At 40.9% G+C, this 27,176-nt stretch overlaps 1 protein-coding gene across 1 annotated transcript in view; it reads right to left on the bottom strand.

Moving 5' to 3' along the window:
• samd10b (sterile alpha motif domain containing 10b) overlaps nt 1-27,176 on the bottom strand; it is a 57,815-nt gene that overhangs the window by 18,515 nt on the left and 12,124 nt on the right. Inside the window, exon 2 of the mRNA XM_040008324.1 lies at nt 12,117-12,301. Within this exon, the coding sequence (XP_039864258.1) occupies nt 12,117-12,301 (185 nt within the window). The remainder of the gene's footprint in view (nt 1-12,116; nt 12,302-27,176) is intronic.

Below are 27,176 nucleotides of genomic sequence, written 5' to 3'. Positions count from 1 at the left end.
GGCTGCGCTGTGGAGCTCAGATCCACCGAGCGCAGCGCAAGCTAGCAAGACAGAAGCTAAGCTCGTTGCAACATGGCAAATTGAACCTCCCCCACCCTCATTCAGGTCTGGCCTTTGGAACTATTTTGGTCTTCGTGTGAAGTATGACCCTGAAGGTAAGCGTGTCATGGACAAAAGTAAAACAGTATGTCGGATGTGCCACGCAATGCTTAATTACATGGGTGGGAACTACTGGTGTTGACGCCATCCAGCCCCATGCACGGAGCGATCGGCGATCCGCGGTAGCTCGTTAACGGAGATTTGCTGTGTTGTGGCGTTAACGTCATTTCAGATTAACGCTGACAGCACTAGTGGGAACACAACGAATATGACTGCACATTTACGCCGACATCATCCTAGTGCAAAGACAAGTGGAAGCAGACAAAAACAACAAGCACGCATGCTACAAACTTTACCCGAGTCATTTAGACAGCCGTTAGCACATGATTCTCCTTATGGGGACCTGATATGTTTAATATGCTGCTGAGAGTAAACCCCAGAAGAAGTGTATAGCTTTTATTTTGGAAAGAGCTATTTCTCTGTATTAAACTCTCTTTTCCAAAGATGAGTGATTTCTCGATCAGATAGATTTATTATTTTATCCCTTTGTTGTTTCAGCAACATTAAATTTAAAAACTGCACGTTTGAGTTAAAATATATATTTATAATTTTAATAAATGACAAATTAAAAAAGCATGAACATTTTTTTGTATCGAAAAAATATCGAACCGTGACACCAAAGTATCGAACCGAACCAAACCAAACCGTGAATTTTGTGTATCGTTGCACCCCTAATGTGTATGTATGTATTAGGGGTGCAACGATATTCGTATCGATATTGAACCGTTCGATACAGTGCTTTCGGTTCGGTACGCATATGTATCGACCAATACAACATTTGTAATTTATTTTATCAATTTTCCTTCTGACGATGCTGTCTGTGTTGAGCGCTCAGTGAATCTGTGTTCGACTACTCCGCCTAGGCTGCACTGTCCAGCGCAGATCCACTGAGCGCTCAACACAGACAGCATAGTCAGAAGGAAGAGCGCAGGGCAAGCTAGCGCGACAGAAGTTAAGCTCTCCTTGCAACAGGCAAATTGAACCTCATTCAGATCTGGCGTTTGGAATTATTTTGGTTTTCATGTGACGTATGACCCTGAAGGTAAGCGAGTCATGGACTAAAGTAAAACAGTATGTTGGATGTGCCATGCAATGCTCAATTACATTGGTGTGAACTAGTGTGTTAGCGCAGTTAGCTCGTTAACGTGTTGGCCGTCTAGCCCCATGCACGGAGCGATCGGCGGTAGCTCGTTAACGGAGATTTGCCGTGTTGTGGCGTTAAGGTCATTTTAACGAGATTAACCTGAAAGCACTAGTGGGAACACAACGAATATGACTGCACATTTACGCCCACATCATCCTAGTGCAAAGACGAAAAAAAGCAAGCATGCTACTAACTTTAGCCGAGTCATTTAGACAGCTGTTAGCACATGATTCTCCTTATATGTTTAATATGCTGCTGAGAATATAGCCCAGAAGAAGCGGATAGTATAGCTTTTATTTTGGAAAGAGCCATTTCTCTGTAATAAACTCTCTTTTCCAAAGATGAGTGATTCCTCAATCAGATACAGGGCTTGCAATATCGCTAGCCCGACGTCCCGGAGCTAGCGATTTTTTCAGTCGGGCTACCAAAATCTATCTCTTCCCTGCCCGTCGGGCTATTGTAGGAAAAATATATGTCAATGCTTTTGCATTCTTTCAGAAATGTAGCTGGGTAATTATGTCATTGGCATCGGTGAGCCACTGTCAATATGTGACATATTGAAGTCGCGTTTGAATTTGCGCTTGTTTTTTTGCTTTCACTTTGCAATCGTGCGAACTGTGTATAGAGAGCGACAGCACTGATCTGTGAGTGATGATAATTTGTGCACCAATTCCTCTGACATCGTCTTATTAATCGTTAGCTTACTATGCAAACATGACAAGTGAAATCTCCCGCAGCAAGCTTAAACATGTGAGAGGTTGATCGCGCAGAGAATCGCTGAGCTTATGTGAGTGAGCGTGTAAAAGCATTTCAGTTCTGCTGAGCCAAATAAGACAGGTCAGGGTGAAGAAGTGACAGCCAAAGAAAAGCTTACCACAAAACGGAGAATTTATGACAAATCAGACTATAAGGCAAAAAGAAAGTGCAGCTTTATGGTTTCATGGACAAAAGAATTTCTGTGGCTGCAATATGACGTGCGCATTCGCTGTCAAAATAAAAAACACGCACAAGGGTTAGGGTTAAATTTAAAAACTGTACTTTTGAGTTAAAATATATATTTATAATTTTAATAAATGACAAATTAAAAATGCATGAACATTTTTTTGTATCGAAAAATATCGAACCGTGACACCAAAGTATCGAACCGAACCGAACCGTGAATTTTGTGTATCGTTGCACCCCTAGTATGTATATATATATATATAATTTATTTTTCCATAGGCCAATGCCATGTGCGGGGAATTAATAGGAACATTAATAAAGTCACAGCCAGTTCTCACAAGCAAAAAAACCCAACCGTTTCCTCGTCCCATCAACTCTCTCTCTGTTGTCTGACTTACTCTCATATCTAATCCATTCATTCATGCTCTGTCTGAGCCAACTCTATGACAAAAGCTCTGGCTGATTTTCAACAGAAAAACACAGAAGTGCTGCCAAATGTTCCACTCCATAACTGACCGTATTAAATGGGATTATGTATGCTGAAATGTCACACGCACAAATGCAACTTACACTCGCTCGCTCTTGTAGCTTCATATCTAATGTTTTCCCCACCCCTTTCTTATTAATGATACGAAGAGCAACTCACAGAATGCCTTCACGCACAAAAAAGGTGACAGACATGAGTTTGTTCACAACTAACTAAATTTACATCTTTGCCAGCCGCTGTAATGAGATTTCCTTCAATCAATTTAAACACCAACGAGGCCTATCAACTTCTGGCTGGTCCACTAGCGAAGTGCGTTCTGCTTTGTAGGCCTTAATTGAAAACAACTCAATTTCTCCGCTCCAGTGTGTTTGGTGGTTTCCTAATCACACACATACTTCAACTCTGACTCAGTGGAGCGCCAAAGCCATTTTAATAACCTAAATTTACAACTCCGACCCAATCATTAATTGAGATAAAGTTAGGAGACATGTAGAAATGGCCACTCTTGTAGATGATTGAGTGTGGCCAAAAGAGAGTAAAAGCTGTAGCTGAAATCCCTGCAGAATTAGTCTATCATTTTTTACTATCCTCGTGTTGACATAGTTGAGTAAATACCGAAGTCGCTGGGGGATGCGAACGCTTGGACTATCAATCACTTCTGTGAATTTAACAAGACCAATAGATTTTTTGCCAAGATTAAGTCAGCGGTCTACGATTTGCTCTCTCAGGATGAAAAAAGGACATAATCACGTGACCTGGAGGGCTAATAGTCTTCACAACAAGCGAGGGGTTTGATTTTTGAGGGAAGTTCAAAAGCCACTTGTTACAAGTTCAAAAAATTGTTAACTCCTATTCCCCTTTTTTCTTAGATGTCGTGCATTGTAAAGACACAGCATAACAAATAAACTCAGTAAAGACCAAAGATATGTACCATTTTACACGTTTATTAGTGACATTAAAGTAATATAACTGTAGACTGGTTGAAATTTCCGTTATTTCCCTTATTCCAGTCTTTATGCAACACTCAAAGTGCTTTCTTAGTACAAGAAGACTCGTTCACGCATTCACACAAGTGCCTTTTTTCTATGGTGAGCTCTTTTAACCTAGCATTCAAACACTCACACTCTAGTTTCAGTGTCTTTCTTGAGGATGCTTTGGGACAGGAGGAGAATGGAACCACCACCCTTCTTATTAATAGACAACTTACTCTAACTCTTGGACTACAGATGCCACAGCCACATGAATTCTGGATCAAATTTCAAAATGCAGCACTATTCTTTACTAACAGGGCTTTAACGTAGCCTACATAAAGAGTACTGCATGAATAAAGAGATGCTAAAATGGGTGAAGGTAATACAAATAGCACTGTGGTTTCTGATTCTAACAGCTTATTACCCCATTTTCATTTCAACAGCAAAAATCTTGATGAGTTCATATTTATTAAATATGATAATATACATTTTAATAACTAGAATATCCATGTTCCCAGAAAGGATGACCCCACCATCTGTAATAACGATTAGCTAAGCCACAGGAGTGCTGGCATATTAGAGATGAAATCATAAGCCCTTAAGATGCAATGAAGGATCGTTTTGCACAATAACAAATCTGGGAAACGGATACAGGTCTCTGTTTGCTTATAAATGCCTCAGCTGTAATAATTAGTTATTGAATATTTTATGACTCACATTTGTTGACATTTATTTAACTGTTCATTATAAGTACTGAAACTGGCAGCGAAAGGCATAGATGCAAAGGCAGGTGGAGAGAGTGAACAAAGAGGAAAATAAAATGATGAAAAGAAAGAGAAGACAGTGAGCCAGGAGAGTGAAATGCTTATGAGTAATGGCCTTCATTATCAAGGAGCCAGACAGAAGGGAAATGGAATGATCGCTCCCATCATCCCTGCTTGCTCTCCTTTTCCTCCCTTGCTCTTCTCGCTCTGTTTGTTGGCCATCCAGACTGTATCTCCTCTGGCCAGTTCTCTCTCGTCGCCGTTCCCCCCTTTTACGACCTCCCTCCTCCTCCCGAGACCTACTTCTGTCCAGCTGGAGGAGGTCCCTCATTTGTTACATACAGAAGAGGAGGGGGGAGACAGGGAGCTGGAGTTGGCGAGGAGGCATATGCAAAGTGGAGACTGTATATAGAGCGCAAGTGTAAAGAGAAATTCAGGATGGAGAGGAGGAAGAAAGAGACAGAAAGGCGGAAAATAGTATACTGTAAATGCAATCATAAACTGCAGTTAGCAAGAAGAGTATTAAATCCCTAAGTGTGGTAAACGCAGCAAACAGATGTGTAGCTACAGACCATAGATGTGAAAAAGTAAAACAGTTGTCTCTGGACTTTTTTGGACACATTTGGTTCTCTTTTTTACAGCACCCAGAAAAAATGGATTTTTGATACACCTCATCCATTAAAAAAGATATTAATACATGTGGTTTCCCTCTGAGGAAAAACTAAGAACTGCACAGACGGCTACTTGTCCATGACATTTATTTAAACTTCCGACCATTCTTTCATGCAAAACTACTTCAGATATCTTGCATGTGCATTTAAAATCCCTCTATAACATATCATTGAGATTTAGACGTTGCCCTTTTTTCACTAAATCATTACATAACCCTCCATTGCTTCTGTTTGAGCAAGTCTTTGGTGAACATGTTTATTGTTAAACTGTAGTGTTGCACTAATGTTTTTGTTTTTTTTAAACACACAAGCTTTTTCCTGGCACAGTGTCCATGCAGATCAAATTTGTGCTGTCTCTTTGTTAGACACCTGTACTTTGACAACAAAAGCTATGTCTAGTGGCAGATTTATACCTTTTCCTCCACTTATCCAAATCAGGATTGCAGTGGGACTGGAGCTTATCCTGGCTGTCATGCAGGGGGTGCAAGTTGGACAGGGCGAACACGGTGAGACAGATAAGCATTAACACCTACGGCCAATTTAGAATCACCAATTAGTCTAACAAGCATATGTTTGGACTGTGGGAGGAGGCTGGGATACCCGGAGAGAATGCACAGGGAAAGCTTGCAGACTCTGCACAGACTCAGTGTAGGGGAGGAGCCAAGCCTGCTGGTAGATTCACACCAGAACCTTCTTCCTGTGAGGAAACAGCGCTAATCAGGCTCAGATCTTGCTAAGAAAATTGGACAAGTTTTGCTCTCGGGACAAAGTTTCCAGGGTGACCAATCTTGGATAGTTATTTGAAGTCTTGTATGTTAATCTCAAATAACTACTGAATAATTTGAATATTCCTTACCAGACTCATAGGAATTCTGTTTACATCTTGATATGATGACTCCCCAAAGAATCCTTAATCATTGGCACCTGGAATCTGATTTAAATTTTATGAATTTGAAAGTATAACAAATATAAGAGTGTCCTCAGTTTCTTCCATATAAATAATCTGTTCTTTAAGATTTGCTTGAATTATGAAACAAAGTGTAAATTTAATGCATCACTTATTTCAGAACATTGCTTTGTTTCAAAGAAATGTTGTTTATTCAAATATGGGATATGTTCACCTTTTTTTCAAGTTGTATCAGCCTTTTAATGTAACTGTCTTAGTAGCCTAAAATGTACTACTGTTCTTTTAATCTATAATTTATTTTTATGACTTCATCTTTCAGAAACTGCCACAAGGGCACATAATAAATTCTAATAACTGAGTATGCTATTAGGTGCATTAATATATTCAGCAACACAAGTTCTATCTCTATCTGTTCATCATTTTTTGCATAATTTTTTCTTACCCACCCCATACTCTGACTTTCTCTCTCCACTTCTCTATTGATCCTTCTGTTTGTATCCTCGCACAGCATTTGTCCTCCCAGCGTACTTTGTTCTATCATGTCTCTGATCTCCCCACTTCTACTAGCTTCTCACAAATTTTATCCACCCTCCCTTCCCCCTCCTTCTCACATGTTCACTCCCTTCTATCTTTTTTCTGCTTTGACTTCTGTGCACTGAGCTACTTTTTGTCCATATTAGTGCCTGGGTTTTGGTGCGCGTGGGCTTGCAAGTATCCGTGCGCGTACGTGCATGCCCTGCCTCTCTGTGAAGCCGAATCGGGGGATTAGCTTAAAGTCAAGGGAGCGTGGGGAATCCTTAAAAATCACTCTTTGTGACCGATAACGCCTCTCTTCCGATCACTGCCTGTGTCTCTGCGCAGCCAGACCCTGCCTGAGATTGATCAATGATGTTACGCCAATTAGCAGTAAAACTCTGGAGGTGGGTGTAAGTGAATGAGTGAATCGATGTTTTATAGGATGCATGTCATGTACTGTATAATCTGTACATGACATGCATACTATAAATATATCACCTGCTGCCCGTCTCTGCTCTGCAGCATTTCCTACCGTATCTTTATCTTATCACTGGACAGCAAACACTCAACCCCTGTCCTGTATGCTCTCCCCTCTGACCGAACAGCTCTGTTTCTCTTCCATTTACTGTACAAATCTAAAAGTTGCTGTAATGTCATCATATAATTGCATATTTATCCTCTCTTTCCAATCCGAAAGACCCTGACAGATCCTATCCCTGATTCCTTCATGTCTCTTCACACTTCTTATCTTTCATTCTTCTCCTCTTAGTAACAGTGAACCCCATCCCTTTTCCAGAGCAGTTTCTGTTGCATCATTTAGCACCCCTGTGTCTCCCACTGCTATGTCTAGCCCTTTGCATTTGTGTGTTTGAGTGTGTCACTGTGATTCTGAAAATGTTTCAGAAGCTTTTGTGAGTGTCTACTTGATTGTTCCTGTGCAAGTAACTTTGTGTGAGTGTGCGAACTGTCAACCTCTGTCAGCTTTGTGAAACTGCCTTTGGTTGTCCTCAGGACACTGAGTGCGTAAATGGCTTGCACTCATGCAAATATGAACAGTCTCTCAGTGGGTGGACAAAGAGCCAGATGGGATTTTCACAAAGCTTTCTATTTAGCATGAGTCAAACATGTGTCTTAGGCAGGGCAACACATCACCGAGTGGCAGGACAAGGACAATTCAGTCTACAGTATTTCTGCCTCGATGCAAAGCCACTCGTACTTATCTCTGTGTGTTTCGGTGTGAACCACTAGCCTTCACCATCAGCACTACGCCAGTGCACCCGACGGGCTCCAAAGTTATGCTTTACATTGGGAAACTCACTATGTGGTCTGGTTTACTGGCTGAGCTACATCCCCGCCCTCATCCATAGCCACATGCTGTGGCTAGTGATCGAAAGTATAAGACTGCAATTACAAGCAGCAGAGACTAGGTTCCACTTAAGAGTGTCTAACGTATCCTTTGCCGGTAGAGCAGGTGATCAGAAGGTGCACAGAGCAGAGATGATTCTCCTTCACACTGAAAGAAGCCAATTTAGGTTCGGGCATCTGTCCAAAATGCCTTCTGCCCACCTCCCAGGTGAGCTTGTTTTAATCATGTCCAACTGGGAGGAGATCCTCTGGCACGCCCATAACATGTTTCTTTGTTGGCTTGGGAATGCCACAGTGTTTCCATATAGGAAGAGATGAGCTTTAGTGGACTCAATAGATGGATGAAACTCTCAATGAAAATACTAACATGCTGGTGATAGGGTGGCAAATTGATTGCCATGTCTTTCATCCTGGCTTACTATGTTACTACACTGACATGAACTAATTACCACTGAAAAGAAAGTACAGATGTGGTTCGCCAGAATTTCGATATTTCACAAACCTCATCAGGATTCATACCCTTAGACCATGAATGTCTGAAAAAAGTTTCATGAAATTCATCTGGATCAAGCTGTGAACTGACTGACAGACCAACTGTGGAATCTGTAAAACCATGCCATTATCCTGTCTAAAAACCTAGCACTTTGAAAGGAGCCTATGATGCACATTGTACAAGTAGTTTGCGTGTGCCTTAATTTATTACAGCAGACCACGATAATCTAAGCAATCTCATACATGTTCATACATGATAGAAGTGAGTACGTAATACAGAAACACATGAAACAACATACATTGGTGCTATTGGCGCAAAAGTGAACACTATTATATATGTGAGAATAGGGAATATACTCTTTTGTATCAGCTCAGGTCAGAAACTGTCTTCAATAAGGATAATGGTAAAAATTTTCACTAAGTGGGGTTTTTTATTTGCCCACCTAGCATAGCGTGAATAAAAGCCTCATTTCCAGTAACTCACTTGGTCCTGCTTTAGAGAAAGGAGACACAGTGGCTTCTATACCTTCCTAGATTGCATTCATTTTATTCCACCTATTCCCCAGTCTCATCTAAAGGTTCACCCACAAGCTGTGAGTCAGACGGCAAAATGAGCCACCCACAAACCCCTCCCTTCACCCCATCTGTCTATCTAAACAGCCAATTCAGGGATGGCACAGAAGGTACGTCAACTACGCAATAACTAATTATTTGGAAAATCTAGTCAGAAGACAGATCTCTGTAAGCCTAAACTTAATAAGGCAAAGGAGTATATAACCTCTGTTTCAACATATGCTTTTGCTGACTCCTGTTGAGCCAGCTGCTACTGTGTGCAGACAATATCTAACTTGTTTACAATATAAATTGAGCTGTTTTCAGTGCAATTGTCTACCCGTTGCAACCTTTTTAATAATCATTTCTTGGTGTCTTTCCTTTGCTTTCATTTTAATAAAATTAAAAAAAGACTGGAATATAGTGCGCCGTGGTAAAAAATGTTTTTAAAAATTACATTTTTGATATATTTTTTGCATTGAAAATATTTTAATGCTGGGGGCATCTTTTGTAATAATGGCCCCTTTTGTGCATGCATGAACACCAATAAATATCAAAGATTTCTGTCCTCCCACTCTGCTGTCACTATTTTCTGTCTCCACTGACTGAGTGTTTGGATAGCAGTGCATAATGTGTTATATAAGCTTTGTTAAACAGATCAAGAAATTCCCCAGGTCCCACCTTATACAGAAGACAAGCTGTGTTTCACTTAACTGGCTTCCTCATTACAGCTGATGTGTGCACAACCAGTGTAATGGAGCATAATCTAATCATCCTGAGAGAACTGGATACATAGAAAACAATCGACAGTAAAAACGCACCAATATACACCAGTGCTTAAATGTATAGATGTACGAATGGACTCTGAAACATTTTCTGAATGCGCAGGCACTCATTCTCACACGCACACGTATCAGACAGAGCTGGACGGCTCTCCCATTTGTTGAATAATGCATTAAGAGGCTTGTTGCCACAAGGAAATGATAAGCCTTGCTTCTCATGGTATAGAGGAGGTTTAATTATCCGGTGTCTGTGTAATCACATGGAAACAGCTTCCCACTCGTCTTTCATTAGGCCTTTTATAGCCGTTATAGCTGAGTGGGCACTGTTTTATGAATTATTGAACAAATTTTGTCGTGCACATGTACATCTTAAGGCCTCAAGGTTGCAAATTTTCTTCAAACCAGTGGTGAGACAGAGCAAATGTTCTCCGCTGGCCTATCTGGTCTCTTTCATTTGAGGAGTAGGAGAAAGGACAGGAGCTGTTGTGTCATGTGCTGGTTTTGGGTAAACACAGACAGAAAGCCTTAAAATAGATTTTTTTTCTCTCTCTTTGTTTAGACTGTCTCTGGTGCTGGACAGATGGGATTTCATTTTGCACAAAGTGATGTGTGAAAGAAAACGATGCTCCGGTTGCTGTGCTTAAATGATACTGCTAAGAGCCGCCAGACACACATTCTGCATCCATCAATCAGCAGTGAAACAACTTCAATATGTAGTTTTTATACCAGTCAGTTCCGCTAAAGCTTTGCTGAGCATAAAAAAAGGGGGGGCTGAAAAAAAAAAAAACATGATCTGAGACATCTAGGTCACTATAAATTGCATGCTCCTGGGAGTTTATTTCCTGTGCAGTATGTGCTTGCTTGGACTGTACAAGAATAGTTACATCAGAAGGCAGTTCTCACACCACTCCTGAATTATATAAGTTTTTCTCTGGTGGTATCCACCACAGTCTAAGATGAGGCAAGCCAACATTATGTAAATTAAACAATTAGTCTTCCTCTTTCCCACTAGACTAGATCGCTTTAGGTGAAGCCCCGTTGCTTGTGCACATTCCTTTATCTTGCTGTATGATACGTTGTGTGGATAGGTTCGCTGCACCACACTCTTCTGCAGAACTTAGACACTGTTTTGAAATTACATACATTTTTGTGACATATTATTTACTTCCAAATTACAACAAAATTATACTCAAAGAAAAAGTATTTTTTCCAAATAATTTTACTAAAGCATTTCATTATAATGTAATGTAATATAACACCATGCAAGTGACATGTAACATTATTTACAGCAAAAATGGACCACAGTCGGCGTAGTAGGTAGTAAGAATGCTTTATGTTTAAATGCTTCAATCACACAGGTCTAGAGGCTGGTTAGCGATCATGTAGCAACCACTGGTTGGAGAATACACAATTTTCCTCATGACCAGTGGTTTTGAGTGGTTGGTGGCAGTTGCTGTGAATTTGATTGTCAAATCCCTCTTCATGCAAGCCTTTCAGAGACCTGCATGCAAGTGTATTCTGTGACAGATTGGCGAGTGGTTACGAGTGGTTAGCCGGCGCAAAATTGAGTGCACAGGGGTATTTGGTGCTACATCAAAACATCCTTCAATTGCTTTGATTGCTAGCAGGTTGCTAGGATCGCCTGTAGCTTGCATGGCAGACATAAACTTGGCTGCAAATACCAGCAAACTACTCATCAAGCAGTGATGAATGACTGAAAAATCTGATGCAGTCTGGAAATAAAGGTTTCACTTGAAATGTGTTGGTTGCAGTGGTAAGGTACAACTTTTGCTTTGAAAGCAAACATTCCCTATTTCCAGAGAGTGTCGCACTTTCTCGTGCTTCACTCGCTCACAGTAAAATGGGGAGTATTTGCAGTACTTCATTCAAACTATATACAACTGTGAGCAAATCAATCGCAAGAAGGTTTTCGGTACAGCACTCTTTTTGCAAACAATCACAAGTGTCAACCAGTTACCTACAGCAACCACTCGGGCATTTCTTTGTGAACAGTGACGGCCGGTCGCTAACCTGTCTCAAGGCCTGTGTGACTGAGGAATTGCTATTTTATATCCAAAGAAAGAGAAACTTTAAATTTCTGTATAAAAATGTCATTAAAATGAACTGACAAGAGTAAACTGTAACTGACTGACTGCGCTGACCCTAAGGGTACTGCAAAGTGTGTTGACATAGAGGGGGAGGGATCTTAAATTTGTTTTTCTAAGATGCTAAATTGCCCACTGGCCTTTTTAATTCTGAAAAATAAAAATAAAAATATAAGCAAAAACACTTCAGAGTTATTCACATGCACTGAAAACACTCCTCCGCATTGCCTTTGGTTTGTATGTGTGGACATCTTCATACCTGGATGCCCTCTGTGCCGGGCTGCTGCAATAGTTTGACGGTGCGTGTGTGTGCTGTCTTCTGGCCACGGCCATCGTGCCAGGTCAGGTTGCTGCCTCCGGCGTGACGCGGCAGCTGGTAACTCAGCTCCTCAGCAGACACCGTGTGCTCCAGGGAGGCACGGCAAAAACTGAAGCTGGACGCCGCTGACAAGAGAGCAAAGAAGAACAACCAGCAAATGAAACAGAACGAAACAAGCAGAGGAGAAATAATAGCTACTGATAAGCACTCACTTTGTATTTTCTTTACGAAAGGGGTTTTCATAAGGTCCATAAGAAACAAGAACATCCAAACCTAACAAAAATAAATGATTGATAATCCTCTAGGAGCTTAACAGGAAGCATTCACCCCAGATTACATGCTGTGTGTTCTGATTCTATAACAGCTACAAACAGATGGCTGTTTTGGTGATGGTGGTGGGCAGCAGTGCAACTACAGTGTGATCTCCAATTATTCTGAGTGCATATTCACAGAGGCACCGCATGATTTCTGGAACTGTGTCTCTCTTTCAGATTAGTCCTTGATTATTTAAATCCTACTTCATGAATATTTTATTTTTTTTCTTTTTCTATCTTTACCCCCGTTCCCTGTCAAGACTAAATGCTTGCTATGAGACACTGAAGCAGACAAGTTGTCAGTGCGGGGTCAGAGTATAGTTCTGTGAAGGCCAAAGGGCATCTTCTACAGTTCACATCAAGTTGAATGAGCTATTTTACTGCGGTTAGTCATCTGTAGCCATGGATTTATTTCAAAGCGTAGACACGCAGTCATTGCTCAGTTTACCTAAGCATTGATTTAATGTGATGTAATGCAAATAATAAGAGGCTAGGCGGCAGGAGAGGGGTAAAAAGGTCAAGAGGGTGTGTAAACAGAGAATTGATCACAATTACCTGGTTAACATAGTCATTTTGCGGTAATTTAAAAAAAAAAATCTGATAAGAAACCTGCTTATTAGTGGTAAATGAGAAACCTTGTTTACATGCAACCACTGATATTCTGTAAATCATTTATACACTCATTCTTGATTATTTTGGTTCAAACAAAAATGAAACAATATTTAAGTTTTGACTGCAAGCTCTTTGCCAGCCGAGTAAGATTTGTTTAATTTCCATTTTGTGGTACACTTATTCAAGTTCTCATGAATGCAAACATCAAATCAGACACTAACATGGTTGCAGCTCGGTGCATTTAGGCAGTGTCAGGATGGGGAAGAAAAGGTGATTTAAGGGACTTTTAACGTGACATAACTGTTTGTAACAGATGGTCTGGTCTGAGCATTTAACAAACTGCTGAGCTACTGGGATTTCCCCCCCATCTTTACCATCTCTAGAGTTTCCAATGACTGGTCATAAAAAGAGAAGATATCCAGTGAGCTGCAGTTCTCTGAGCGAAAATGCCTTGTTGATGCCAGAGGTCAGGGGAGAATGGTCAGACTGAGCTGACAGCTAGGCAACAGTAACTCAAATAACCACTTGTTACTACCAGGGTATCCAGAAGAGCATCAGAGAATGCATATGTCAAACTTTGAAGCAGATGGTCTACTGGTATGTGTCCATTCCTGTCAGCTAAGAAAAGGAAACAGGCTATAATTCACACACGCTCACCAAAATTGAATAACAATGGAATAATTTTGTCTGGTCAGGTGACTCTCGATTTCTGCTGCAACATTTGGGTGGTGGAGTCAGAATTTGATGCCTGGATAGACTAGAAGAAAGCCAATGACTCGATGGCTCACATGGATCCTAAAATGTCTATAATTATACAAGATCAACATGGTCTTTTGAACAAGTCACCATCAAATGCGGGATATACCAGGATGCTCTGTCATGACTGCTGTTTGGCAAACGGCCTAAAAAACACCCTTAGCCAGATCATCAGCCAGAATGGCTATAGGTACCGAATACAGAATGGAGTAAACATTAACCACCTCCTCTACATGGATAACATCATGTATGTTATAAGTTAAAAACGATATAAATTCTAGGACTAGGATCAACGACATCAAAATGCCATTTAGACTGGAGAAGTGTAGCTGGATCGTAACTAAGAGAGGGAAAGTAGTCTGAACTGAGGGGAATGCACTACCAAAAGGCAGCACTGCAGACATCAAGGACAGATACAAGTACCTGAGAATCCCACAGACAAATGTGAAGCACTTGAAAAGAGACCACATCTTTGCTGCAACCACCAAATACCTGCAGGGAATAAGGCAAGTCCTGAAGAATCAGCTGAATGGGAAGGACAAGATCTGGGCAATCAATACCTACATCCTACCACTCATCAGATACCCTGCTGGGATAATCAGCTGGCCAAAGGAGGTGATAGAAGCCACCTACATCAAGAGTTTCACCACAAATGCAGCAATCTGTAACTATAAACTAAGTGGAAGGATGGAGGCCGAGGACTAGCGTGTGCCAGGGTGAGACAACGAACATCCATGACTACATTAGAAAGATGGCCACAAGTGATCACATGCTTAGTACATACCATGAGAAAGAATAGGAGCAACATCAGGACCCATTATGGAAAGACAGGTCCCTGCACTGTACATACCACCGGCAGATAGAAGAAGTGGCTGCAGCACAAGTATGAGCTCTAAGCACAAGCTCGATAGAGGCACCAAACACAACCCCAGGTGCAGGCTGTATAAAAATGTCCCTGAGACAATCCAGCACATAACAGCAAGGTGCAAGATGCTAGGAGGCAGGGCATACATGGAACACAATCAAGCGACTGACATAGTATACAGGAACATCTGTGCTGAGTATGGCCTGCAAGTCCACAAAAGGTCAAAATGGCACACACCCATAGGGTTGTTAAGAGTGACCAAGCTAGGGTCTTGTGGGACTTCCAGATACAGACACAACTGGTGATGGCTATTCAACTGGAGACAGTAGTGGTGGACAAACACTTCTACTTCGAACCACAAGTTTTATCTGACTATGTAAAAACCGTTAGTGAGATGGAGACAGACTTGCTGATGATAGAAGTAAAAGTGAAATGTGGAATAATAAATGTTGTATTCATTACTTATTGATCTGAAAGTCTCTTTACAAAAGAAGAACAAAAGCACATGCTTTGAGGGAACAACAACAAAAATTCCATCTTCTGTGAATGATTTCTTAAATTCTTTTCCTCATTCCTCCAAAGAGAGAAGGGAGAAACTGAACTGGGCTGAATTTGATCTTTCTGATGTGTTCATCTATCAGTCTACCAATTTTCTACATTTTTTTCTGTCTTTAAGGGACTTTTGACACTTGGTCATCTTGAAAGAAAGAAAGAAAGTTCATTAACTAACAAAGGATTATAATCTTTCCATTTCCATATTAGAATTAAATAAAGGCCTGCTGAGACCTGCTGTATGACAGCTGAAAATGGTGGGAAACAGCTGGTTGCAGCTCCGAGTTGGGAGGGGACACTTTTTTTCATCCTACACGTCGGTCGAAGTGAGCAGTGGTGAATACAGAATTCACACAGCCATGATGGGAAGACTAACAAAAGGGGGTAGAGATGAAAAAGAAGAAGAAAGACCTGTCAGGAATCACTGATGTGTAGCCTTTTCTGCTTCTCTCCCTTCGTGTACGGTTTTCTCCCTCTGCACTCTTGTCTTGCACTTCACTCCTGCTTTCCCCATTTCTGTATGCTGCCACTTTTGTGTCTTCTTAAGCAGTATCTTCCTTGTTTCCCATCTTTCTTTTTCTCACTCACTCTCTTTCAGCTTTCTGGTTGTCAGCTCTTTGGGGTTGTCAGGAAAAACCAGGCCCAAACCTGATGTAATTACTGCCAGTCAGGGGGAGGAGACAGGAGGAAGAAACATGGGAAGCTAAGTGCCTCACAACCCTAAAGACCTGCCAATCTCACAAAAAGAGGCAAGAGAAAGTGCACAAGCAAGAGCAAGACAGAAAACAAAGTGAGGCGGGAGAGCCAAGCTGCAAATTAGCATCAGATTCATGCAAACCGATCAAACTTTATAAAGGTGAAAGAGCTGCAGAAGAAGGCAGGGAGACACATTAATAGACCACAGAACAACTTAATTTTACAAGCTGTTAAAGAGCAAGCTTTCAAGGTATAAGATGTAGCAGACCTTTCACTTTACAGACATCACTTTTAACAGGATCGTGACTTCCCTCTTCCACTGAAATCCCACCTTTGCCACATTGCCAGGCCTCACCACTTCCGTTACGTACAAATGAAGACAAACTGCTCATTCTGTGGTTTAATGGACTTTGTAGGCTCTCCCTCCTGGGACAGGATACTGCAGAGAATTTAAGATGAGGCAAAGATGATTAAATATCCATACCTTTCAACTGACATCGCTTTTGAAATGACATTGCACCATATCCCTCTACTGCTTGCTTTTAGGGACGCAAAGCTTTAAGACCATGCACGTGCACTATCATCTATCTGTGTTAAAGCCCTTCAGATCTTTATGATTTGGGGTGATTACCACCCTTACCATTAAAAAAAAAGGTGTTATCAGTCACCTTTACTTGTCTGTCTCAGCTTGAATTTGATCTGACTCAACAATCGCACTATCTCCACTGTCCTATTTGTCACTATCTGGTGTTGCATTATCTCTCGCTGCCCTTGCTGGTGACTTTTTTTCACTTCCAGCCGAGGGAGTGTTGAGAAGACAACTAATGATGGAGGGTGGATGGTGGGAGGCAGAATGGAAAGACAAAAGCAAGATATGCGTCTTGTGGGTAGCTGAAAAAGAAGATACACAGTGATGGAGTGTAATTTAAGTCTGTACCTCCAGCTTCACATACTGAGAAAAAAGGTATGTGTATAGTGAAGGTGCCAAAATCAAGGGCAAAGTGTCGGACAGGTGTGTGCGTCTGTTGTCTATGTGTGTGTGTAGAGGACAGGTAGGTCAATATGACTCAGCCCAGTGAAGTGTAACCTCATATCACCTCCTCTTGACGGAGCAGCATATCTGCTGTGAGAGTGGCTGCTAACTCTCAGAGGTATTTCCTTTTGAAAAGGTAATTAAGCTGTTAGGTACAGCACCCAGGAAGGTCGTTCCAAGCCAAATCCCTCAGTAGATTAACATGGCGTCACCGAACATTGCTCATTTGACTCTAAAAAAGAGCATCTAAATTAGTCCATGTGGACTCTTTTGCTGTGTAGGCTTTTTGTTGAAGTTTGATTTCTGCATAACCTTGGCTTCAACTTTAGGATGCATCTGAATATGTGTTTGCTTCATCCTTATGCATGGAGGATGAGGCAAGTGATCCGGTTATCCACCTTATTTCAGGCATCACAGAGACGGTGCCACGGTGTATTTGAGCAGCATGATATTGGCATCGAGTACCTCCCCACCAAACACCTTTTAGTCAACTCTAAGATAAAATTTCTATTTGCAGTCCAAGTTTTATATAAAAGAGGAAAGGAAAAAAATCACAGTTACCCTCATTTCTCTGTAATCTTCAAGCGGGTGAAACTCTATCACACAGTGATTTCATGCCTGTATAACACATTAAACTTGGACTCCTAAATACAGCATTCAGCAGACCAATGCTGCCAACACGTTTACCGATGATCCCAATTTGCTGGTCCTATAGCATGTTAGAGGTAAAGCATGGGGCTATTTACATCTCATCCATTCCACCAGACCCAGTTTTAACCCCAGGAATGAGCCATGAAATTACTTCATTTGAACGAGCAGGAGGGGGGGGGAGAAGAAGAATCTGGTCGCAGCTTTAAAAATAAATATAAAACCCAGGACCCCAGGGTTTTTCCCATGATGCACTGCAGTCTATTATCCGCTGTGACACGAGACATTGTCACAGAGGCTGGGGCTGAGGTTTACTTTTCACAAACGATCAGTGTCAGGGGAACACACAAACAGAGAAATGGTAGTAAACAATGGACATCCACGACACAGGCTCCAAGTCCCGTCATCAACTCTGATCAGGGCACAGACGAGAGAAATGCCAACTTAATCTGTGTGTCTGATTGTGGGTGTTAGTAAATGCCAGCATACTCATACATACATTAATGGGCCTCACAATGCCAGGATGCATACTCATATATTCACACATCTGTACAATCCCCTGTCTGTATTTGTTTAAACCAGAGGATCTGAGTGAAGCTGCACAGAGGCTGTATATATGAGGCTGGATTCTGGATTCAAACTGCAGGGCAGTTATGGCTTACAGTGCACAGCGCAGCCACGAACGCAGCTGGAGTTGCCATTTCTGTTATGATTTTGCCAGTGAGAGCTTGCACTACCCTGAGAGCACCTAACAGAGAATAACAAAAGCTGGTATAGGAAATGCCAGGCCAGCCTTGGTCTCCTCTTTGCAAGCAGTGGTGTGAGAGAGAAAAAAAAAAGCTCTGTAATGGTCCCGCATTAAGGACAAAATGACTTTTATTCTCTAACTCTAGCCACCACCACACTCTCACAGAGACAGACAGAACTATTGATTATCCATCACTGTTTCAGAGAACATACAATTACAGATCACTTTAGATAAAACAGGCACAGACACAGACCACCTAACTCCTCCAATCGAGGTCACTGGCTGTCATATCCACTCCTGTTCAAAGGAACTTCCTACATGTTTCACACAAGAGGAAGAAAACGAAGGACTACTAGGAAGAGGAGACAGGATATAAGGGTCTGACACGGTCATGCTCTCTTAAGTGGATGACGAAAAGTAACCCAGAGTATAGGGAGAAATAGAACGTCAGGAAACTAGGCGAAATGGCAATTTACAAATGAAAGAGAATAGATGGAAAATGAAGCTTTAGAGAAGAGCATTAAAATTAATTGCACCAGGAAATGAAGGGGGGCGAAGAATGAAGGTGTGAACTGCTAAGAAGATGAGTTTGTGGAGATCATGCATGTCTATTGTTTTCTCCCCTTCACAGCCAAGCTCCTGTATGATGACATGGGAGGACAGATTAGATCTCACTGACAATCAATAATCCAGAGTGAATGTCAGAGGCAGAGGGAGGATGAGAAAGGACAAGGGGGAGGAGATGAGCTTGAATAATAGAATTTGAGTTGTGACCAGGGCTGAGCAAACCAGGGAACAGACAAGATGCTTTGTTATAAACAATTTTATAGTAACTACACCCTGAAATGAAACTTAAAACTTGACTTTGGCAATGCATAACTATTCTGGTACCCGTGTGTTTCATTGCAAAGTGATGAAAGGAGCAAAAAACAGCAGCCTGAAAACAAGGATGCTGCATAACGTCAAAACTAGCTCAACACTCAACACAAATGTGCATGAATTTGTTTTCTGTGTATAAAGAAATTTAGTTAAAATCATCAAACTGCCTATTTTGAATCTTTAATTCTGTTACTGTTTTCACATTGTTGCAAACTCAGATCTCTTAATTGTTTCTGGTTAAAAATCTTTGTAAGCTGTGCCATCATCACCGCCTCCACCTTCAAATGTTTCTGTAAACACACCTTTATTATTGCTTTGAGAGTACATTATGACGTATTATGTCGTTGAGGTAAGAGGGCTTGTTGTATGGGTCTCATTTCAAGCCCCGTATTTTTACACTTGACTCCGCCGTGGTACAGTAGCTTTGTATCGTTCACACTTTAAAAATAATCCTCATTTATCTGATACTGGACCTTTCTGCAAACCTGTGGCTCATAATCATGCTGTGGCCCCACAGCATATCCACTCTCTCTGACATCATACAAATCCAAGAGTTGAAAAATAAACTTAACCCAAGAATAAGAAACAGTCTGAATCCTGGCCTGACCTCTTTATTTCAAACTTTGACCATATGTAGTTCCCTTTACATTATAAAATGGAAAAGATCCTAACATAAAGGCAACTACTGTAAGACTGTAGCAAGCGGGTTGGTTGTAGTAATTAACTACAGAAAATTATCCTCTGAGTCATTAGCCATTTTCAGTGAAAAACTCAGTGTACATTAACCGCCTTGCACCAAATGCCAGATGGCAAGTAACAAAAGGGTGTGATATTAATAGTATACAGCATTCATACATCATCAAGCTTGTGTGAGTGTGGATTGGTCAGAACTGGCTGACAGAGACCTGGCTGGCATGTGAGGACACTACCCAGCAACTGAAATCACATTACCATGTGAATGTTTCAAATACTGAAAGTAAAGACATTGTAGATCTAGTACTACTTCACCTATACGGCCTACATATATGTACCGTTTACTGTATGACACTTTGGCAGTCTGCAGTAGGCATCCACTTACATAATGAATCCATAGAGTAATCATTACAATGAATCAGTGATTTTCCATTAAAGCCTCAAGTGTCACACGGCAACCAGTATCAGTGTTTATGTACATGTTTGTAAAATATTATTTAACAATAACTACAGAGGTAACACAGATCAATCTGCCTATTCACAACTACTCAACTGCTATCATTCACAATGTGTGAAAAGCTTTGACAAATGTAATCAAATTAGCCTCATTAGGACTTAGAAATTAATCAAGGGAAATTAGACAAGGCATGAAAATTTACTTGAGGTGCTCAGACCGAGCAAAGCGTGGTATACATTTTCAAATACTCGTGACAGTGGCAGTGGTATCCCCAGGCAGATGTTATAATATTACAACTCAAACATGCAGAACTGTCCATCCAGAATTGTGCACTTTGCTGATTTAATTCCATGTTTAGAATTCAATTTTTCAGATGTTTCAGAGAGAGACCGTTTGTCAAACGTGCCGTCCTCCTCTACGCCACAGGAAATAATCCAAAATAATGATGGAAATGAAATGACATAACGTCTCTGCTAAGAACAAAATTGGCTTCTTAAACATGCGGTGTTTGTTTACAGCTGTTCCCCTGAGTGGCAAAACATCCTCAGTGAGTGGATTAACGGATGCTTGGGTGCAAAATATCAAAGCTCTGAAAAACTCAATTTCCTCCTCAACTTACAACCATGTCCTCGATAAAGCCAGCAGGAAATTAGTCATTTAACAGGTTATCGCAAAACAATGGCAGCATTCATCTCAATGTCAAAATATTATCTTTTCATTTAAAGAGCAGTTTAAGCCTATCACTGGAACCAAGAGCTATAAGCCAGATGGCGTGCTAATGAACTCTAAAGTGGTTCAAGCAATGAGACTAATAGGTTTTCTCGTTATTATTGTTTTGTTTTTTTCCTCTAAATTGAAATTAAAGAAGCAATTTGAAAAAGCAAAATGCAGTATGGTAGTAGTTCCCAGTTCACACATACCTTCAGTGATAGCCTGAAAGGCTGTCCGGCAGGGATTCGCTAAACTTTGTCTGCTGATCATAGAGAAATCGTCTCTTCATACTATTACACGATAACTCCATATGGAGGTGGTGATCATCCACAAGGGTTAAAAGCTCCTGGAGTGATGCAAGGGAGTCTGTGCACAAGCTGCCACTCATAAACACACACACAGTGGCCTACAGTGGTGAGCATGAGCCGCACTTATTTGTGATTGTCATGTGGTCTGTAAATCAATGCAGTGCACTCACACTGCGGTCTGGGTTCAGTACTCAATATGTTATTGAGTGTCCTTAAAGCTTTACTGTCACACAAACCCCGCTTTTGCTTATGTATGTCAGCACTCATGAAGCCTTCGCCACATATTAGAGAGGAAACATCGGAGCATAGCATGGCCATAACAACCATTCGATAACACACAATGTACAAGCACACACACACACCCACTCACACACACACTATTCTGCATAAATAAACACAAAGGTTATTGAACACCAGAGGATTTGCAAACAAAGAGGTGAATAAATGACCATTGTGAGCATTAGTTGATAATCTGCTCTACACCATCCCTGAATCCACACAAAGACGCCAGGATGAGGGGATAAAAGATGATAAAGAGGAGGGGGGAGTAGGCTTATCAAAAGAGTGGAGAGCTGGTGTGGGGGGGAAAAAAGAGATAAAAGTTAATGCTCTGCAGAAGCTAAGAGGTAAACAGAGAAAGACAAAAGAGCACAGTGAGGCGAAAAGGAAAATGTGCCAATGAATCTGGAGCTGAGATAGATGGGTCGAGACTGAAGGCTCCAGACAGAGAGTTAGTTTGCAAGCAGCATGAATGATTAGAAACTCAGCAATAGAGGCGGTGATAGTGTTAACACTTCTGTCTGCCAACTGAAATATAACTCAGCGCTTTGAAGTTTTAAAAGTTTGTTGCAATGCTCATGTGATGCGATCCAGGAGGCTTCTTCTAATCCTTCCTGGGGGGGGGGGGGGGGGGGGGGTAAGGAGAAAAAAGAGAAAGAAAGAAAGAAAGAAAGAAAGAAAGAAAGAAAGAACCACTGGCAAAAACAATCAGACACAGCCATGAAATTACTCTCCTCTTTTTTTATCTGTGCATTAGTAGTGAGACACAGAGCATGTAAACCTTTGCCCGCTTTCTTCATCCTTTTAAAGTGTGCCATTTGAGTTTTAAAAAGACGCAACAAAACCAAGGTTTTCGTCAGCAGCCGCAGCAGGTGTCTTCTGCGTGAACGTGAGCTGTCTGCCTGCGCCATCCTGTACGGATAGCTTGGCAGAAGCCCTCGCGGAGCTTGCTTGATTTCAGTATAGCAGCATGACAAATTAGCTCACACCTGGGGGCACTCGCCCATTCTCTGGTCTCTGTCGGTCCTTGTAGTCCCACCTGTCTCTGTAAGTCTCTGTACCATGTTGAGCTGATTGGGGGTCTGTCTCTCGCAGCCTAATTGCCATGTTATCAGCTCCACTCCGGCACTGCCACTTCGCCCAGGCCTTTCAGTCAGGTGGACATGCCAATTACTGCTCTTCTACACACACACACACACACACACACACACACACACACACACACACACACACACACACACACACACACACACACACACACACACACACACACTTGTTCTTGCTCACTCAAATAGCTTCCGCAGCAGCTGATACATAGCGGGTAGTTTGGAATAAAAAAGGGGAAAGGAATCAAATCTCTGCACCACCTCTATGTACACATGCAGAAAAATACACACACCAAAACTAATAAAGTCTCAGCAGGAGTTTCTTGTCGGGGCCAAAGATCCCCGGGGTACCTTTCTACTTTCTCTCCTCTTAATCCTTTACTCCAAAACACACACTCTGTACCTATTTCATTTCTTGCCTTCCCTTCTTCTTATGGGCATTATTCAGCAGTTTGAAATTGCATGCATTCTCTTTGTTTCCTTTCTAGGAATGAATTGACATCAGTGTCATGTCTAGAGATTGGCAGTAGATGGAAATGTCTCTCTCCATCTCCTACTAGCAGCTCTAAAAGGTCCAAAACCAAAATGTCAAAATAAAAGCAAAGTTGTGGAGTTGCACTTCAATTTTCAGACTGTGTATTATAACGCATAATAAACAGTCCCTGTTTTATGGCATTTGGATTAGTGGTTCTATGTAGTCTTGCTGACAAATAAACACACACATACACACACACAATCAAACTGCAATTATCACATATGCATTGGTGGAGGAAATAAGTCTGTCAAGGTTCAAGCCTGTGATGAAAATCCTCATTTACCGTCACCCTCCCTGAAACTGAGAAACAGAAGCACATGGATAATATTTATATTGCATTTCATAGAGAGGCAGTGTAATTGAATGGGCTGAAATCCACAGCTACAATAGTAATAATATCTTGAGAAGAAACCAAATTCTCTGCTGTCGTGCTCTGTGTTGTTAGTGTTGCAGAATTGCCTCAGTGTCGAGCCAAGTACAGGCTGTAATGCACAACATCTGCCTAGAATTCAGTATTCTTTTCATTTCACCTGCCCCATAGATGAGGGTGCCTTTGCCTGCCTACACATCCTGCACTATGCACTGTTCTTTTGATGCATTTTCCTTTGGTTTGTTTCACTTATAACATTGAGCTTGTACTAGTGCATCTCAAAGAGGTAGAATATCATGAAAAATGTATTCTGTTTTTGTAAGTTCATTCAAAACAGTAAATTATTCTGTATTCAAGTGAAGTAACATATCAAGTGAAATATTCTCTCTTTTTTAAAAAACAAATTGTTGATTATGGCATATAACTAATAACTAAGGGACCAATCAGCCAAGAATGTACAGGCACAGGTGTAATCTTCAAAAAATGGGTTTTATTATACCCCAAAAAAGACGTTACTACAAAAATTTACAGTAATGGAAACAAACTATTTTAAGGACTAAGTGGGCCCATAAAAGATGTCAAACAAAGAAAACAAGAAAACAAAATTCTACTCAAAAAATACTTAGCAACTTATATAGTAACTGAATAAACCATTTTAAACATCAAAGGGAAAAACCACAGACACAATAGCTAAACACATTGCAAGAGGACACCCCATTCTCCTGTGTGGTCACCAGATGGTTAAGTCCATTTGTTGGCCTCTGCACTTAAACCAGCTCTGCCCTCAGCTTCCTCTTTTACTTAAACCAGGAAGAACTGGAGCAGCAGCCAGGCAACTCAAACATATACCCATAGTATCCTGACAAATGCAAACCAAATTGTGCACCATCATTTGAATTATTGCATACAGTTGTCATGTATTGAAACAAACTAACCAGATTAAAACCTTGTGCTGTATAGCTTCAGTGGCTTTAAATTAACGTCATGCAAAAGTGAGATAGAACGGTAAATATGAATATTACCAGAGTACTTCAATCACACTAATGGAAATCACCAATTGAGCAACTCATTTTACTTGAATATTTCCGTCAATAAAGAACTGACTGTTTAGAAATATCTAGCTCTGACAAGCTCATCTGTTTGATCAGGTGTGCTGGTCTCCTCTTCCTCTTCACAATACCCCATACAGTAAATTCTCACTGGTGTTCAGTTCAAACGAGTTGGCCAACCAATCAACCACACATGATCAACAAACAATTTGGTTTTGGCACTGAGGGCAGGCGCTAACACCTGCTGGAAAAGGAAGTCAGCATCACCATAAAACTTGCCAGCACATGGGACCATGAAGTGCTCTAAAATCTCCAGGCAGACAGCTATGTTTCTTTGGACTTGATAAAACACCGTAGCCCTGCAGCAACACCAGCACATTGCAGCACGTACACACACTACATCAAAACCCTTGGCTTCTGTGTCTCTCTATGACTTTGATTTCCAATTGTAACACAAAATTTACTTTTATCTGTAAAGAGGACCAGCGACCAACAATCGAGTTCTTTTACTCCTTAGCACAGGTAAGATATTGTCTTTCATTTGGGTGTAGTTTGACATTAAAAATGCGTAAGCCGTAGCCTCTATTCCAAAGACGTCTGTGTATGGTGGCCTTTAATGTTCTGACACCAGCATCAGACCGCTCCTTGTGAAACTTTCCTGAGTTCTCAAAGCAATGATCTTCTGTGTCTTACCCTCCTTTTGACTGTCATGATTATCATCTAGAAAATTATTTAATTCCAACACCATCAAATCAACTGTCTTCCCATGACTGTGATTACACATACTGAGCTAAACCAAGAGACACAAGGTATTTATACTATTTGAACAATAATTTATTCAAACTCAGAATTTATATTGTGAGAAACTTGTTTTTTTGTTTCTATAAGCTATAAATATAAAAAATTAAAACAAAAATAGTCCTGAAGAATTTTTGTTACATGAGTGTCATGTAAACTTAAGCTCCATCCAATAAAGTCATTGTGCCCCTTAAGCTGAATTCCACTTCAGCTATAAGTTACACTAATTTATACAGTGTGATAATGGAAAACACCCACATCGCCTGTGAGTTACTGAAGTGCAAGCTCAGTTTAATTATTCAGTTCAAAGTAATTTAGTGAATCTGCAACAATCATGGTAACCAGCATGACTGAGGATGACATCGAGTGGATAGGCATATGCAGGTCAAATTACCCCTCACGTCTATTCAAAAATATAGCGCTAAAGCATGGCCCTATTGCAAAACAAATGGAAATATGTTGAGGATATTGTGTGCTGACAGTCAGCTGTCCTAGTGTGTGATGAGTTCATTGATCCATCTCGGCACCGAGAGAAAATGTCTCTCCTGTTTGTCTCCTGCTTTGCCTCTGCAATCTAACACAGATATTTTTGCACTTTTATAACCATGGCTGTTTTCTCTAAGAGTGTATATCCATCTATGGTTGTAATTATGCCTAGTGTTTATAAGAGCAGGCACTTTAAAATGAAAATTAAAAAAAAAAAAAGAATAGCATTACAAAAAAATTACAAAAAAACATAAAGAAAAAAAAGTTTTCTAGACTAAGACTTGATGGTGTCTACAAAAGTAGGGATTGCCTGATCCAGCTTTTTCCTGGTCCAGTCTGATACTGATATCTTGGCTGTGGCTGAGTTCAAATATATTGTTGTAGCTTTGTGATGTGCCTCCAAACTGCTGTCTGCCTGTCTGCCATTAGCTCCATTCTACCTTAGCTTTGCCGCTAGCTGCAGCTCAGTGGCAAAGCAAACGCACAATAACATAGAACTGAATTGAATAGATCGTGCCAGTGGATTGCCTCATAGTCACAGATATCCTATCTAGATTTTTGGGCTTGAATTGGACAGGTAGCAAACCCAAATATTAAATCAGTGCATCAAAGGTGGGAACAAGAGATAAAAAAGAAATGGGAGAGCCGCCTAGATGAAGTGAATCCAAGTGAGAAGGACACATGTTGAATTCCAGAGAGAGGGAAAGGGCATTGGTTAGAACTAAGAGTAAAGCTTCCGGTAAGAGGTCAAATTGAGGTGCACGAACACATGTTGTTACACTAATTAGACACTTCAGGCTATTTTTTAAAGCATTTACTAAAACAAATATCTTTTTCGAGCTTGGTAAGTTGTCTATGTGCCCATTTCCGTGGCTAATGCACCACAAAGCTCCATAAATAACAGGTTTTCAAACACTATCAGCTCTCTATTGATAACTCCCTAATGTTGGCTTCTAATGATGCCAGATGTTTCATAGAGAAGCAGAAACTGCTCTGGGCTCCTCTCAGAAACCAGCCAATTAATCACCCCCGTGTGTGCGTGTATGCTTGTTAAGCGCCAACACCAGTGCTTCTTGGTCAGAAGTGTTACAATTACTGAAACTAC

Source organism: Simochromis diagramma, unplaced genomic scaffold (assembly GCF_900408965.1).
Source record: "Simochromis diagramma unplaced genomic scaffold, fSimDia1.1 OVJJ01000545.1, whole genome shotgun sequence".
NCBI classification, from domain to species: Eukaryota; Metazoa; Chordata; class Actinopteri; order Cichliformes; family Cichlidae; genus Simochromis; species Simochromis diagramma.
The sequence above is the reverse complement of the archived record's forward strand: the minus strand, read 5'-3'. Positions and strand labels throughout refer to the sequence as shown.